The 16692-nt window shown below is 39.5% G+C and overlaps 1 protein-coding gene across 3 annotated transcripts in view; it reads right to left on the bottom strand.

Annotated features, from left to right (window-relative positions):
* The window catches only part of LOC126236198 (uncharacterized), a 316623-nt gene that overhangs the window by 18371 nt on the left and 281560 nt on the right, over window positions 1-16692 (bottom strand). For all 3 annotated transcript variants that reach the window (XM_049945307.1, XM_049945309.1, XM_049945308.1), the window contains exon 25: window positions 14138-14234. In XM_049945307.1, the coding sequence (XP_049801264.1) occupies window positions 14138-14234 (97 nt within the window). The remainder of the gene's footprint in view (window positions 1-14137; window positions 14235-16692) is intronic.

The following is a 16692-nucleotide window of genomic DNA, read 5'->3' as shown; positions in this document are numbered from 1 at the left end:
CTTGCAGATAATTTTTTTATTTCTAATTCTTCAGTTAAAACGTGATATACCCTTTTAGAGGACATCTAGCAAGCATGAGCAATTTCATGCACTTTCAATCAGCAATACTCCATAACCATTTTGTGCATTTCTGCAATGATTTCTGGAGTAGTGACACATCTTTGCCGACCACTGCATGGGTCATCATCTAAGCTCTCCTGACCAAATTTAAATTCATTTGTCCACTTGGCAACAGTTGGATATGAGGGAGCAGAGGCCTCCAGTGTATTCAGGAAATCAGCATGAATGTCCTTTGCCTTTCATACCTTTCATTATGATGTACTTTCCAAGAGCACCAATGTGGCACGTGTTTACAGGAAATAGTCCAATGAATATCACGTGAACAACTCATTGCACTAGTGCTGACCTCTCATGGTGATCCTGAAAACTTTTCAAACCACCATCACAATTGGCATGGTGACCACATAGGAGGTAGTAAGTTTGGAGTCAGTTAGTGGTGGGGAAAGGTAGTGATCAGTAGTGGCAGCAAGCCCATGGGCATTGGTGGATGTTAGTATAGAGGGAAGTGGCATTGACATTGATTAGCAGAGTGTTGGGCAGTAAAGGAATAGGAACTGTAGAGAGTCAGTGGAGGGAAGGGTTGGTGTCTTTTATATGGGAGGGTAGGTTATGTGTGTTAGGCTGAAGGTGTTGGTCTGCAAGAGCAGGGATTCTCTCTGTGAGGGCACAGTAACCAGCCATAATGGGGCATCATGTGTGGTTGCATTATGAACTTTAGGAAGTTTGTAGAAGTTGGGGATGTGGAGAATGGTAGGGGTGAGGAGAAAGACAGACTCAGGGGAGGGGTACTGGGTTGGACCAAAGGGTTTGTGGAGTGAATGGAGATCCTACTATACTTCTGGAATGGGGTCACATTGGCAGGGCTTGTAGATGGAAGTATCTGACATCTGGTGAAGTCCGTTCACCAGGTAATCCCTGTGGTTAATTACCACAATGGGGCATCATTTGTCAGCAGGTTGGATTATAAGGTCAAGATCAGTTTTTACATGGTGGATTGCAGTTTTTTCTGTGGATGTGAGGTTAGTTTCCATGTGGAGGGATTTGGGCAATAGTAGCGAGGCAATGTTTGAGGTTAGGAAATTCTGGAAAGTTAACAGGGTGTGTTTTGGAGGCAGTGGAGGTGGCTCAGGGTTGGATGGAGGAATGAACTGAATCAGAAAGGGTTCACTGTTGGTTTTGGACTGAGGCTGCTCTAGTTCCTAGGTCAAGAGCTTCAGTCTGAGAAATGGGACCCAGGAATTTGGGATCGCAGAGCAGGAGAATTTTATGGATGGAGAGGCAGTTGCGCTAGGATGTTTGGTCCTGAGATGTATAATGGATGGTCAGACGATCCGGGAATTCCAAGAGCTAGGCAACAATTCAAGTACAGAATGCAGGACTGGTTTCTGGCTAGTGATAAGAAACTTTTTCGCATAGGTGCAGATGGAATGAGCAACGATCCACAGCGGAGGATAAAAAATGAGTAAAAATGTGTAAAATTATGTAAAAATATGTGAATATGTCACAAAAAGATGAAACAGATGAAGCATAGTGAGAAAGATGAAACCTGAGTGAGTAAGACCTATAGTGACAAACAATAATGAACCAGAATTCAAGTGAAAACAGAACAGCATCAATGTGAAAAAATGAACAAAAGATGATAATAGAGTGAGGTGCTGGTCAGTGGGTGGACGTGTGTGTACAGAGAGGGAAGCACATGTAACTGAATTATATGATGTCAGTGGGTGAAGGAAGATAGTATGATCAATTTGAAGATCCTGGGATAATTTATTGGCACGAAGAATGTGAAACTCTTGATGCTGCACCAAGTATATACATGAGCATGTAGACATATGATGCACATTTTGCATGTCTTTCTGTATCTTTCTGTGCCACACTTAGATCTCATTACATTTTCTCTTCAATTTTGGCCTTTCTTAATTTTATTACAGGCCCTACTCAGTCAAGTTTACCCTTTTTCACTGTACTTCATGTATTTCATCTTTTTTGTGATTCTTTTCATGTCTTTACTTTTTTTTATCTTTGATTATGGATCCTTGCTCCTTCGATCTGATCCAATACAGAAAACTTTCCCTGTACTTAGCCTGTTCCTGCATTGTTGCCTAGCTCATGGGATCCCTCCAGATGGTCTGACCATCAAATAACCCCTCTCTGTGTGCATCCCCTTCTTCCACAATGATCTCTATCTGTTTAGATTCCATCAGTCCACAGCCCTCATCAACCTAGTCCTCCCGAACCATATAAATCAGGCCCAAACATCCTTGCACTACTGCCTCTTCTTCCAAAAAATTCTCCTGCTATGCAGTCCCAAATTTCTGCATACCATCTCCCAGACTAAAGCCTTTGCCCTCCAGAACAGAAACTAGAGTAGCATCTACTACCCAACCTCAAAGAACTGTCCAATTTGTTCATCTCATACTCCCACCTTAGACTACCACTATCTACCGCCACACATCCTCAAAAACTCCCTCCTGCCACTGTACAGAAGCCAGGGACTTAACAGACCCACAACACAGTCATGAACATGTCCTCCAAAAGCCTCACTCCCACAGAAATATCAATCCTATCCAAAGGCCACATGCCCAAATTCAACCATGCTGGGCCTCTTAAAGGCCTTCTCCCAGTCCCTACACTGGATAAAGTTCTTCATCTTTAATGCTACCAGTCAGACTCAATCCTGAATTAACAATGAACCCTTTCTGACACAGGTCATTCTTCCATCCAAACACGATCCACCCCATTGGTCCCAAATCATCCATTAACTTACCAAAATTTCCTAATCCCAAACCTTGCCTCACCATTATTCCATAATAACATCGAAACCAATCCACCACCTAAAAACTGATTCTCAACTTATAATACTATCAGCCAACAAAGTCACCATCACTGTGGTTATAAGCTGCATGTGGAAGGTCTCTGCCAGCTCATATATATGTCCAACTACATGCCCAGCCAACTTGACCCATTCCAGAAATCCAGTACGATCTCCACTTGCTCCTCAAATCTTTAGGTCAATTCCATAACCTCTTTCTGACTTTATCTCTCTCATCACTCCTACCACTTCCAGCAGGCCTACCTCCAACAAGCTTCGTAAAGTTCATATACCCAACCAGCCAGGACACTACAATGTGGCTGGTTACTGTGCTCCCACAGAGAGAATCCCTGCTCTTGTGGACCAATACCTTCAGCCTGTTGCTTGTAACCTACTCTCCCATATAAAAGACAGCAAGCATTCCCTCCGCTGACTCTCTAGGGTTCCTGTTCCTTTGCCACTCGGCACTCTACCCATCTGTGTTGATGCCACCTCCCCTAGACTAACATCTCCAATGTGCATGGCCTTGCTGCTACTGAGTGCTACCTTTTCCAACCCCTGACTAGTGCAACCTTTTCTGGCCCCTGACTGGCTCCAAACCTACAAACTCCTTTCTGATCACTATGACCAATGTTATCCTCACCCACAACTACTTTTCCTTTGAATTCATCACCTACAAACAAATTCATGGTACAGCAATTGGCATTCACATGGTACCATCCAATTCTAACGTATTCTAGAGAATTTCTTCCTAACCACCTAGAATCCCTAACCCTTCACCTGGTTCAGATTCAATGATGACATCTTTGTGATATGGTCTGGGGGTAAGTACATCCTATCCTCTTTCCACCAGAACCACAACCTCTTCTCTACCATTCACATCACTTGTCCTCTTCAGCCCAACAAGCCAAGGGTGGCTACAGCAGTACCTCTGTCAGCATCAAACCTACCAACTATAAACAATACCTCCACATCAACAGCTGTCACCAATTCCACAGCAATAAATCACTACCATATAAACTAGTCACCTGTGGTCATCACATATGTACTGACAACTAGTCTGTTTCTAAATATGTCAAGGGTCTCACTGAAGCCTTTACAGGTCAAAATTATCCCACAGCCTTGTCCAGAGTCTCAAACCTTGCCTCACCATCATTCCTAAAATTCCTCAACATGAAAAACACCTCACATCTGCATGAAAGAACTGCAGTCCAACACCTTAAAACTGATCACACCTGCCAACAAATGATACACTACTGTGGTTATGAACTGCAGGGATTACCTGGTGAAGGGACTTTACCAGATGTTAAATACTTTTACCTACAAGCCCTGCCAAAGTGACCCAATTCCAGAAATGTAGGAGGGATCTCCATTCATACCACAAATCTTTCACTCATTCCACAAATCTTTAGGTGCATCTATCTCTCTGCTCACACCTACCACTCCCTGCACTCCCAACTTCCATAAGCTTCCTAAAGTTCATAACCCAACCACCCAGGATGCCTCATTGTGACTGGTTACTGTGCCACCACACAGAGAATCTCTGCTCTTGTAGACCAACACCTTCAGCCTATTACCTGTAACCTAACACTCCTACATAAAAGACACCAACACTTCCCTCCACCGACTGTCCACAGTTCCTGATCCTTTGCCACCCGACACTGCTTATCGGTGTTGATGCCACTTCCCTATATGAGGTGTGTTCAAAAAGTAAGGTGATTTTATATTTTTATGAAAAAATATTTATTTATTCATCAATATTCATGTTGTCCCCTTCAAAGTAATCCCCCCTCAGATACAACACACTTGTGCCAATGCTTCTTGCAATCCTCAAAGCACTTCTCACTACCACTTTTTGATACTTGATTACTTCCATAGATGCAGTTTTTATTTCCGCAATCAATGAAAATCTTCATCTTCTCATAGGTGTCTTCAGTTTTGGGAACCAAAAACAGTTGCAAGGGGCAAAATCCTGTGAATGTGGTGTTTGAGGCATGATTGTTGTGTTGTTTCTGGCCAAAAAATCTCTCACAAGCAACGATGAATGAGCAGGTGCATTGTCGTGATGCAAAAGTCATGATTTGTTTTTCCACAATTCCGAACATTTTTTGCATATTGCTTCTCGAAAATGGCGTATAACATCAAGGTAATACTTGTTATTGACTGTATGACATTGAGGAAAAAATTCATGATGCCACAGTAATTGAAACAAAACAGTGGGCAAAACTTTGACATCTGATCGAATGTGGCGTGCTTGTTTTGGTGTTGGCTCTCTGGGATTGGGCTTTGATTTCAATGTCATAATCGTAAACCCATGTTTTGTTACCAGTTAAGGCCCTTTTGAGCAAATCAGAATCATCACTGATATTCAAGAGCTCCTGAGTGATGCTCATTTGACAGTTCTTCTGATAAAAATTGAGAAACTTTGGAACATGCTGACACACACCTCATGCCCAAAACATCAAAAAACAACTGCATGACGTGAGCCGATTGATATTCCAACATCCTCAGCAACTTCTCTTATGGTAATCTGATGATTTTCCAAAACAATTTTCTTCACAGTTTTGATATTATCATCTGTTGTTGATGTGCTGGGGCATCCAGAGCAAGGTTCATCATTGGCATCTTCTCGGCCATCTTGGAAGAACTTGTATCAATTGTAAACATCTTTCTTACTCACAGCACACTCACCATATGCCACTGTCAACATTTCAAATGTTTTTGAGCACTTGATTCCCTTTTTCACAAAAAATTTGATGGAAATTCCTTGCTCCAAACCTACCATATTTACTCGAATACAAGTCGCACTTTTTTTCCGGTTTTTGTAATCCAAAAAGCCGCCTGCGTCTTAGAATCGACTGCAAAGCAAGCAGAAGTTCTGAAAAATGTTGGTAGGTGCCGCCACAACTAACTTCTGCCGTTGAATATATGTAGCAACACAGGCATGCTTTGTAGGCACAAAGATAAATACTGGCGCCAAAACCTCTGCGTCAGTAAATAAAAAAAAAGGTGGAAGACGAGCCTTTTTTCTCCGCCCCGAGTTTCGACCAGTGCATTTTTATACATTATCCAACAAAGTAAATACAAATTCCGTATTGTTCATCATTGAATGTAGCAGAATTTCAATGTACTACGAAAATCTGACTGGCAAGACTGTTTGGGATGTTTGTCAATATGGCCAACTCTACTTTCTGAATTTTTTCCTACCTGTGAGAAGAGATGGTTGCTAATAGGAACCTGATGAAATGTGAATCACATGCAGTATTCTCTTCACCATGAGAATAATACGAATATCAACATTTTGCCATGTATTCTCTCATGTTTGCTGCTATCTCATTTAAATCCTGTTTGCCTAATAAACCACAAAACTAGAGTGAGACAACAGCATACGCAGAAGAATATACGTATCGTGTCATGTTTATATTCGTATTATACTTATGCCTAATAGTGATACAGTCAGAAATGAAGCACGGCAACTGACTAGATTTTTAATTCTAAGATGACTCTAATTTCTGTGCAGAATTTGATGTACTAAAAAAGCGGCCGCAAAGATGTTCAAACGGAGAAATATTTTCACCTAACTCTCGTTCAGAACATGTTCTATCATACGCAGTTTATTATTTGGCTCTTGTTGTTCATTATCAAAGAAAGCAGCAGTGTAAGTAACAACAAATAGCAGTCTCTTGCCATTGTTTTGCTAATGAGACGATTCCTCTCTTTTTTTTTTAATTGTAAGCGGCGGTAGCGCGCACAAAAGCAAGCCATGCCGCAAGTGCCGACAGGCCGTAAACACGCACTATCAGAATGCGACAAACAATGCATGACACAGTACAGTAATGAATTTTCTGCTTAGAGTAACGTAAACACCTATAACAAAGAAAACGGTGCTTATCAGATCAAAGCAAAATAAGCACTCGATTCAAACCAGACGAAGCACGTGAAAAAGGAAGGGTACCCGTATAAATATGGACGGAGCGCCTCTCACCATGAATCTTGAGCCCACTCCTGAACCTTTCTTTTGTTTCCATCATTGCTTCTGTGATGTACAGATTGAACAGTAGGGGTGAAAGACGGCATACATATCTTCCACCTTTTCTAATCTGAGCGCTTCATGCTTGTTCTTCCATTCTTATTGTTCCCTCATGGTTCTTGAACATTGTGTATGATACCCATTTTTCCCTGCAGCTTATTTCTATTTTTATCAGAATTTCAAACATCTTGCATTATTTTATGATTTTCCAGGTTGACTGCTCCTATAACATGCCTTGTTTGTTCTTAGATCTTGCTTCCATTATCAATCACAATGTCAGAATTCCTGGTGCCCTTGCCTTTTCAAAAGCCAAACTGATCGTCATCTAAGAGATCCTCAATTTTCTTTTTCATTCTTCTGTATACTATAATTGTCAGTAACTTGGATGCATGAGCCATTAAACTGATTGTGTGATAGTTCTCAAACTTATCTGCTCTTGCAATCTTCAAGATTAATAGTTCTCCAAAACTCTGATAGTATGCCTCCAGAGTCATGGGTTCTACACACAAGCTTGAATGTTACTTTGCTGCCACTACCTCGAAAGATGTCAGAAATTCTGAAGGAATGATATCCATCCTTCCTGTCTTATTTGATCGCAAGTCTTCCAAAGCTGTATCAAACATTAACTCTAATATTGAACCCCACCTCCCCCCACCCGAAGTCTCCCATATCAACACCTATTTCTTCCACAATCATGTCATTAGATAAGTCTTTCCACCTGTAGAGTCCTTTAGTGTACTCATTCCATATACACAGTCTACCCTCTGCACTTGAAGGTGAATTCCTAGGTGATTTATATTTATGTAGTCCTGAATTTCCCTGAATATTTTTGTGCTTCCTTCAACTGTCAATTAGTTGAAGTATTTCTTCTGTTACCCAATATTTATTTGCAGCCTTCTTCCTTGTACCTACGTTAATCTCTCCAACTTCTGTAATCACCCTTTTTAGAGACGTCGATTATTTTTTAACTGAACTGCCTACAATGGCATTCTTTATTGCACTCTCTATAGTCGCAGAGAACTTCAAAAGCATCTCACCATTCCTCAGTACTTCAGTATCCCACTTCTTTACACATTTGTTCCCCAAGGTCATGCTCATGTCTAAAAAGGAGAAAGAGTGGCATGAATATACATTCATTGAGATTAAACTGCTCAATAGAAATTGTCTCATCCATGTATTATATAATAGACCTAATTTTGGGCCTCTCTAGCTTTGAATCTGCACTCTAAAACCTTGAATCTCTGTATGAACATGTAATTGTAACTGGAGATATCAAACACAAATTTTCTAAACAGCTCTTCATTTGTGTCAAAATATGAGGACATACTTTCCCACTCAAACCTTACACTTATTCCACTTTGGCCTATTCGTCATACAGTAGACATTTGTACATTTATCAATATATTGGCAACCAGAGCTCCAACTACAGTAATTCGCAGCAATCATATTTCTGCACTGGCTTGTCGTTCCTGATGTACTAATCATGACTTATTCATTACAATGCCCAAAGATCAAACTGCAAGTGGTGACTTTTAGAGATTTTATGCGCATGAATATGTCTGAGCTTACAGCTGACTCCTATGACATTTCTTGGCAGATAATGGCAGGAAATAACTTTGACATAAATAATAAAGTATCCAACTTCACTAAGAGGCTAACTAATTTACATGGCAAACATGCTCCTCTAAAAATAGTAAGGGTAAGAAGAAAACCTGCACTATGCCTTGCAGACCACCTCAAACACCTTATGTGTGTCAGAGATGCAGCACACAGAACATACAAATGGGTTCTGATAATCATCTCATCTACAAGTAACTACTGTCAAGTTAATCAATCTGTGAGAAATGCCAAGCTCAGGTAAGCCCTCTCACTAACTGAGCACTTTCATAGACTTGCTATCCTGTGGCAAAAACTATGAGATCTAGGAATAGGTGGACCCAAAACTGCAGCTGAACCTCCAGTTCCTACTGAGGATATAAATGAGTATTTCACCAAGCCAATATCTTTACTTGACCAATGCACAAGTGCACAGACCAACCATACTCTTAAAGCATCAATGTTTGGTACAGTAAGCCCAAACACAGTGTGGAAGTCAATTTCACAAATTTGTTCGGCAGCTGCAGGGAACAATAATATAACAGTGCAATTGATCAATCTTCTCATCAATCCTCTACTGGCCAAAATAATGGATATTTTCAAACATTCTCTGACCTCCAGCTTCTTTCCAATAGCCTGGAAGCAGAGACTCATAAAACTACTATCCAAGAAGAAACTACTATCCAAGAAGAAACTACCAAACAGCCCTCTGACTACAGACCTATTTGCATTCTACTAGCTTTACCCAAGGTTCTAGAGTACATAATTCATGAACAGTTTATTTATTAATTATTTAACATCAAATACCAGTCCGGTTTTCAGCAAAACTGCAGCATGACAATGACTGCTCTTATAAAAGTGACTGATGAACTGAAACTAGCTATGGATAAACAACAGGTGACTATTATGCACTTTTTGAATTTATCAAAGCTTTCTAGACTGTTAACTCTAACATTGTAGTTGCTAAACTCGCAAGTCAAAATATTTTTCATTATTTAAATTGTTGTTAGTCTAGCTTGGATTTTCCATTGTTTGAAACCAAGAAGAAACTGAGAAAAGAAATTAAATTTCAAGTTTGCTGATAATATTGCAATTCTGACAGAGGTGGCAAAAGAATTGTAAGATCATCTGAAACTGAGAGAGACCTACTAAAAGTAATATATGAGTTTTACTATGAATGTAACATAAAAAAAGGATGATGCCAGAAGTAAAGAGAATATGAAATTTAGACTAGTAAAAGGATGAAAATCTTTCCTGTCTTTCGTGAAAAAGATAAATTTTATATGTTGAATATAAATTAATCATTAGGGAATTGTTTCTGAAAATATTTATCTGTATTGTAACCTAATACTGCAGTGAAACATGGATGATGAATAGTATATGGAAATGGGGGATAGAAAAATGTGATGCTACAGGAGAAAGCTGAAGATCAGATCCTTGGATTGAGCAACTAAGGAAGAGATACTACATGAAATTGTCAAGAAAAGAACTTTATGGCTGACAGGAAACTTCCTGAGGCATCAGAGAATAGTTAATTTGGAAATGGAGGGAAGTGCAGAATGTAAGAATTACAGAGCAAGACCACACCTAGACAGTAAGCAGACTCAAACGTATGTAGGGTGCAGTAGCAGATATGAAAGCACTTGCCCAAGATATATTAGCGTGGATAGTTTTTGGGATGAACAACAACAACATTTATGTGTTCTCAGATTTATACATTTGAATTTCAGACTGGTGTTTTTCATTCGTACTAAGGCTTCTGGAAGGCAATTTGATATCACTATCTGGGCAGGCAGGTTAAGGGCATCAAACCAAAATTCATTTTGTAAAATGACTGACACCCATGCTTCATATAATATCTTCTCTGTGGTTCAGTTGTTGAATAAAACTATGATGGTAAAATTTTAAATAAATGAGTTGAGAGCGTCCATATTCAAAATAAAATCAATGAACATTTATTTTTACACTGATAACCATATTAACCTGCTTCAGTTTACATTTTTCATTAATCTTCACAAAACCTGTATAAACCCCAGGGAATCTAAACAATTAACAATCATTTTTCCAACAGTATTGCGGTGATTTGGCAACCTCTGGTTGAATATGATTATGTCTTGACTGAGTGTAAAGTTTGATGCTGGATGACTATATACAAACAGGGTGGTCCATTGATCATGACTGGGCCAAATATCTCACGAAATAAGTATCAAACGAAAAAACTACAAAGAACGAAACTTGTCTAGCTTGAAGGGGGAAACCAGATGGCGCTATGGTTGGCCCGAAGGTTGGCACTGCCATAGGTCAACCAGATAGCAACTGCATTTTTTTTAAGATAGGAGACCCCATTTTTTATTACATATTCGTGTAGTACATAAACAAATATGAATGTTTTAGTTGGACCACTTTTTTCCCTTTGTGATAGATAGCGCTGTAATAGTCATAAACATATGGCTCACAATTTTAGACGAACAGCTGGTGACAGGTAGGTTTTTTAAATTAAAATACAGACCATAGGTACATTTTGACATTTTATTTCGGTTGTTCCAATTTGATACATCTACCTTTGTGAACTTATCATTTCTGAGAATGCATGCTGTTACAGCGTGATTACCAGTAAATACCATATTAATGCAATAAATGCTCAAAATGATGTCCGTCAACCTCAATGCATTTGGCAATACGTGTAACGACATTCCACTCAACAGCGAGTAGTTCGCCTTGCGTAATGTTCGCACATGCATTGACAATGCGCTGACGCATGTTGTCAGGCATTGTCGGTGGATCACGATAGCAAATATCCCTCAACTTTCCCCACAGAAAGAAATCCAGGGACGTCAGATCTGGTGAACATGTGGGCCATGGTACAGTGCTTCGATGACCAATCTACCTGTCATGAAATATGCTATTCAATACCGCTTCAACCGCATGCGAGCTATGTGCCAGACATCCATCATGTTGGAAGTGCATCGCCATTCTGTCATGCAGTGAAAAATCTTGTAGTAACATCGGTAGAACATTATGTAGGAAATCAGCATACATTGCACATTTAGATTGCCATCAATAAAATGGGGGCCAATTATCGTTCCTCCCATAATGCCGCACCATACATTAACCCACCAAGATCGCTGATGTTCCACTTGTTGCAGCCATCATGGATTTTCCGTTTCCCCAATAGTGCATATTATGCTGGTTTACGTTACCACTGTTGGTGAATGACACTTCCTCGCTAAATAGAACGCGTGCAAAAAATCTGTCATCGTCCTGTAATTTCTCTTGTGCCCGGTGGCAGAATTGTACACAACAATCAACGTCATTGCCATGCAATTCCTGGTGCATAGAAATATGGTATGGTTGCAATTGATGTTGATGTAGCATTCTCAACACCGACGTTTTTGAGATTCCCGATTCTCACGCAATTTGTCTGCTACTGATGTGCGGATTAGCCATGACAGCAGCTAAAACACCTACTTGGGCATCGTCATTTGTTGCAGGTCATGGTTGACATTTCACATGTGGTTGAACACTTCCTGTTTCCTTAAATAACGTAACTATCTGGCGAACGGTCTGGACACTTGGATGATATCATCCAGGATACCGAGCAGCATACATAGCACACACCCGTTGGGCATTTTGATCACCATAGCCAAACATCAACACTATATCGACCTTTTTCACAATTGGTAAACGGTCCATTTTAAAACAGGTAATGTATCACAAAGCAAATACCGTCCGCACTGGCGGAATATTACATGATACCACGTATTTATACGTTTGTGACTATTACAGCACCATCTATCACAAAACGAAAAAAGTGGTCCAAGTGGTCTTTACGTACTACATGAATATGTAATTAAAAATGGGGGTTCCTATTTTTAAAAATGCAGTTGATATCTGTTTGACCTATGGCAGTGCCATCTAGCGGGCCAACCATAGCGCCATCTGGTTTCCCCCTTCAAGCTAGACGAGATTCGTTCTTTGTAGTTTTTCCATTTGATGCTTATTTCGTGAGCTATTTGGCCTGGTCAGTATCAATGGACCACCCTGTTTATACACTGAAGCACCAAAGAAACAGTTATAGGCATTCATATTCAAATACAGAGATATGTAAATAGGCAGAATATGGCACTGCAGTCGGCAACGCCTATAGAAGACAACAAGTATCTGGTGCAGTTGTTACATTAGCTACTGCTGCAACAATGGCAGGTCATCAAGATTTAAATGAGTTTGAATGTGGTGTTACAGCCAGCGCAAGAGCAATGGGACACAGCATCTCTGAGGTAACAATGAAGTGGGGATTTTCCCATAATACCATTTCACAAGTGTACTGTGAATATGAGGAATCCAGTAAAACATCAAATCTCTGATGTCACCGCAGTCAGAAAAAGGTCCTGCAAGAATGGGACCAATGACAACTGAAGAGAACTGTTCAACATGACAGAAGTGTAACCCTTTGGCAAATTGCTGCATATTTCAATGCTGGGCCATCAACAAGTGTCAGCCTGCAAACCATTCAATGAAACATCATTGATACCGGCTTTCGGAGCTGAAGGCCCACTCATGTACCCTCGATGACTGCATGATACCAAGCTTTACATCTTTCCTGGGGCCGTCAACACCAACATTGGATGGTTGATGACTGGTCGGATGAGTCTTGTTTCAAATTTTATCGAGCAGCTGGACGTGTATGAGTATGGAGACATCATGAATCCATGGACCCTGTATATCAATAGGGGACTGTTCAAGTTGGTGGAGGCTCTGTAATGGTGTGTGGGGTGCACAGTTGGAGTGATATAGGATCCCTGGTACATCTAGATATGACTCTGACAGGTGACACGTATGCAAGCATCCTTTCTGATCACCTCCATCTATTCATGTACATTGTGCATTCCAACAGACTTGGGCAATTCCAACAGGACCATGCAACACCCCACATGTCCAGAATTGCTACAGAGTGGTTCTAGGAACACTCTTCTGAGTTTAAATGTTTCCATTGGCTATCAGACTCCCCAGATATGAACATTATTGAGAATTTTTGGACATGCCTTGCAACATGCTGTTATGAAGAGATTTCCACACCCTTGTACTCTTACAGATTTATGGACAAGCTTGCAGGATTAATGGTGTCAGTTCTCTCCCACACTACTTCAGAATTAGTTGAGTCCATGCCACGTCATGTTGCAGCACTTCTGCGTGCTCGTGGGGGCCTTACACTATATTAGTCAGGTGTACCAGTTTCTTTGTCTCTTCAGTGTATATCCTCATAAGATGAACTAACAGTCTCTATCAATTTAATTCGTTTTACTATTGTCTGTCTGAATTTTACCCAAAACCAGTGTCTCACCTGACCACAGTAACCACAGGGATTTGTCACCGTGTGCTGGTGAACCATCTTACATTTCTGCTAACAGATTTTCTAACTTGTCCTTATGCCTCCTATTCATGCATAGGACATGAAAAGTATATCATCTTCTTCTTACTGCTACTACTGGAATAGAACTAATACTATAATTTGCATCCATGCCTCGTGTTTACTCCCTTGACTTGAAATATAGTTTTCTCAAAATATTCGGTTCACAGTTACTTTCTAAAATGCCTTCATCAATAAACATAAAAAAGTGGATATATTATTTTTACATTACCTTTAGAACGAAGAACTCCTGCTGGATTGGGTGCATTTTTTCTAAGCTTAATTCGAAAGTCAACAGGAATATCCTTTGCTCCAGGTGGCTTATAATTCTGAAAATGTGGTGTGTTAGATCATAAGAAACGTGTAACGGATGTCACAAAAGTTGGTAAATATATACAGTATTGAGCTAATAAATTAAACTCTACAAGTTACTGTAGAATACAAAGCACTGGGTAGGTTCTAGATACCATTATTTGTCTCCATTTTTCATGCTCCACTTAGAAATGGAGTGAGAGATGACAATCTGTATGGCTCCATATACAATACTTCTTATCACCTTATTCTTATCAGTCTTTCACAAGACATACAGTTCTGCAGAAAAGTCTTACTGTTTTGTTCTACATACCACATTTTGGTAATGTTTTCATTTTGTTTTGTAGTTAGTACATTAACAACATTTTACCTGACTTCTGTAACATTTTAGTCCAAGTATTGGTTACTTAAATAGAGAATCTGATCAGATATCGAATAGTGTATTAACTGTCATCGTGGAACAGGTTCTTTACTATCATTTCCACTTGCATTTGTCAGCATATAACACTTGTGATACCTATGTCTACACAATATCATAATATTTGGCTTATATTCTTATGATTAGCCATGATTACAACCACTTTTGAAAAAATGCAAATATTCAAAAGTAATAGGTTATGAAGCAATTTCAATATGAGTTGTGCTAAACTCATTTGATTTGCAAAACTGCTGATACTAGATTTCCATTTGGGTTTTTATGCTTCTAAAGTAATACCCAAAACTTTGAAAGTCACTTGCAGAGAAATACAAACATAAAAATGTAACTTTGTTTAAAGAATTCTCACTACTGCTACTAGAGCCATTTTCATTGTACTGTTAAACACAGGATCTATAATTCATACTTTTGTAATTAATTAACATCAATTCAATCTAGAATTAGTTCTTGAAAAGCATCAGTGTCTGTTCAGTTTTTATCATAGATATAGTCTTCCATTTCACCTGCATAAGGAGATTGAAATGTAATTGCTTATTTAAGTTCAGAATAAGTCCACTTTGTTTCATACTCAGAAGCTAAAAAGCAGAAGTTGTTTGGGTGTTAAAGATGGAAGATGTACTTTGGTAGTACACTTTTATGTCAAAGTGTTGCCTCTTGTGAAATTTTTTATCACCTAAAGCTGACATGAACTCACTGACTGAATAAACAAAAGTCTTCATGGGAATTAGACAATCAGTGGTTTTCTCTAGGAAATGACAGACCCATTTTATATAGAAACTACACATTGGAAAGTCAGAACCTGGAGCAGACAACTACACTGTTTCCATGCCAACCAGCACAAGTCTCAAGATAAGTATATGCTAATGCTCAGTTTTCTCACAATACATAGCTATGACAGAGCTACAATCACAACATGAGTGAAATGTGCAGACCAACTTCCAGTTGAGAAACAGGGAGATGTTTGATCTTGCAAACATAAAAAATCTTTTGCCATAATCAAGTTTTTATTTATTTATTTAGAAAGCATTACCATTACAATAACACTGTTTCCACTAATCTCATTTCCATTTTTAAGTGTGCTTGCAAGATAAAAAATATTTTTTGCCAGAAGATCCAACCTATTTTGCTGCATTTGAATTATCACTCTAGTTGTTTGAGAATATTATGAGACAATACTGTTGGTACTATTTTGGAAACCTGTTTGCACTGTGTAGCTGTCTCAGAGAATATTTGGCATATTAAAGCCATGTGACCCATTGTCTCAAAAACAATCAATCAAAAAGTTAGGGTCATGGGAAAAAGTACAAAAAACATAAAACAGATGGAAAAAAGGACTGGCTCAGAACTGTGGAGACAATAATTGGGGATCAGAAACAATATAATTACTAAAGTAGCAGTTTATTCCCTTATGATGTATTATGTCTCTTGTCCTATGTTCCCACTGCTCATTTTCTATGGCAGACGTGAGAATTTAGAAACTACAGTAGTCCTCAATTTTCCCCAGTGTATGCTTTTATTAATGGTTTCTTAATTTAGTTATGGCAAGTTTCTTCACAGTTCTATCATTCCCAGTTGCACAAATTTACAGATTGCTCTGCCTTGCTGCAGAATATACACACCTACAATAGCTCACTAGTTTGTCTATTTTTCCAAACTCTATAGCACCTACAGGTGGGCATCATAATGAAATCAAACCACATACACTCATGGTTAAATGGAATGATGTACTTCTTATTACCACTACTATTTGTCTGTGACAGTCTTGGAAACTGACATAGGGCCGGGAGAGCGGTGTGCTGACCACAGGCCCCTCCATATCAGCATCCAGTGCCGCCTATGGGCTGAGGACGATACGGCGGCTGGTCAGTACTGTTGGGCCTTCATGGCCTGTTCAGGAGGAGTTTAGTTTAGTATTTGTCTGTAGGCTGCTAAATGTCTACAATGAGACTGGACGTTGTCGGGGTACGAACTGACAATACAGGTTTGGAGAGTCGAATGAGTGGTTTCATCAGAGGAGAGGTATCTGTTAATTAAATTTA

The sequence above is a fragment of the Schistocerca nitens genome, chromosome 2 (assembly GCF_023898315.1).
Source record: "Schistocerca nitens isolate TAMUIC-IGC-003100 chromosome 2, iqSchNite1.1, whole genome shotgun sequence".
NCBI classification, from domain to species: Eukaryota; Metazoa; Arthropoda; class Insecta; order Orthoptera; family Acrididae; genus Schistocerca; species Schistocerca nitens.
The sequence above is the reverse complement of the archived record's forward strand: the minus strand, read 5'-3'. Positions and strand labels throughout refer to the sequence as shown.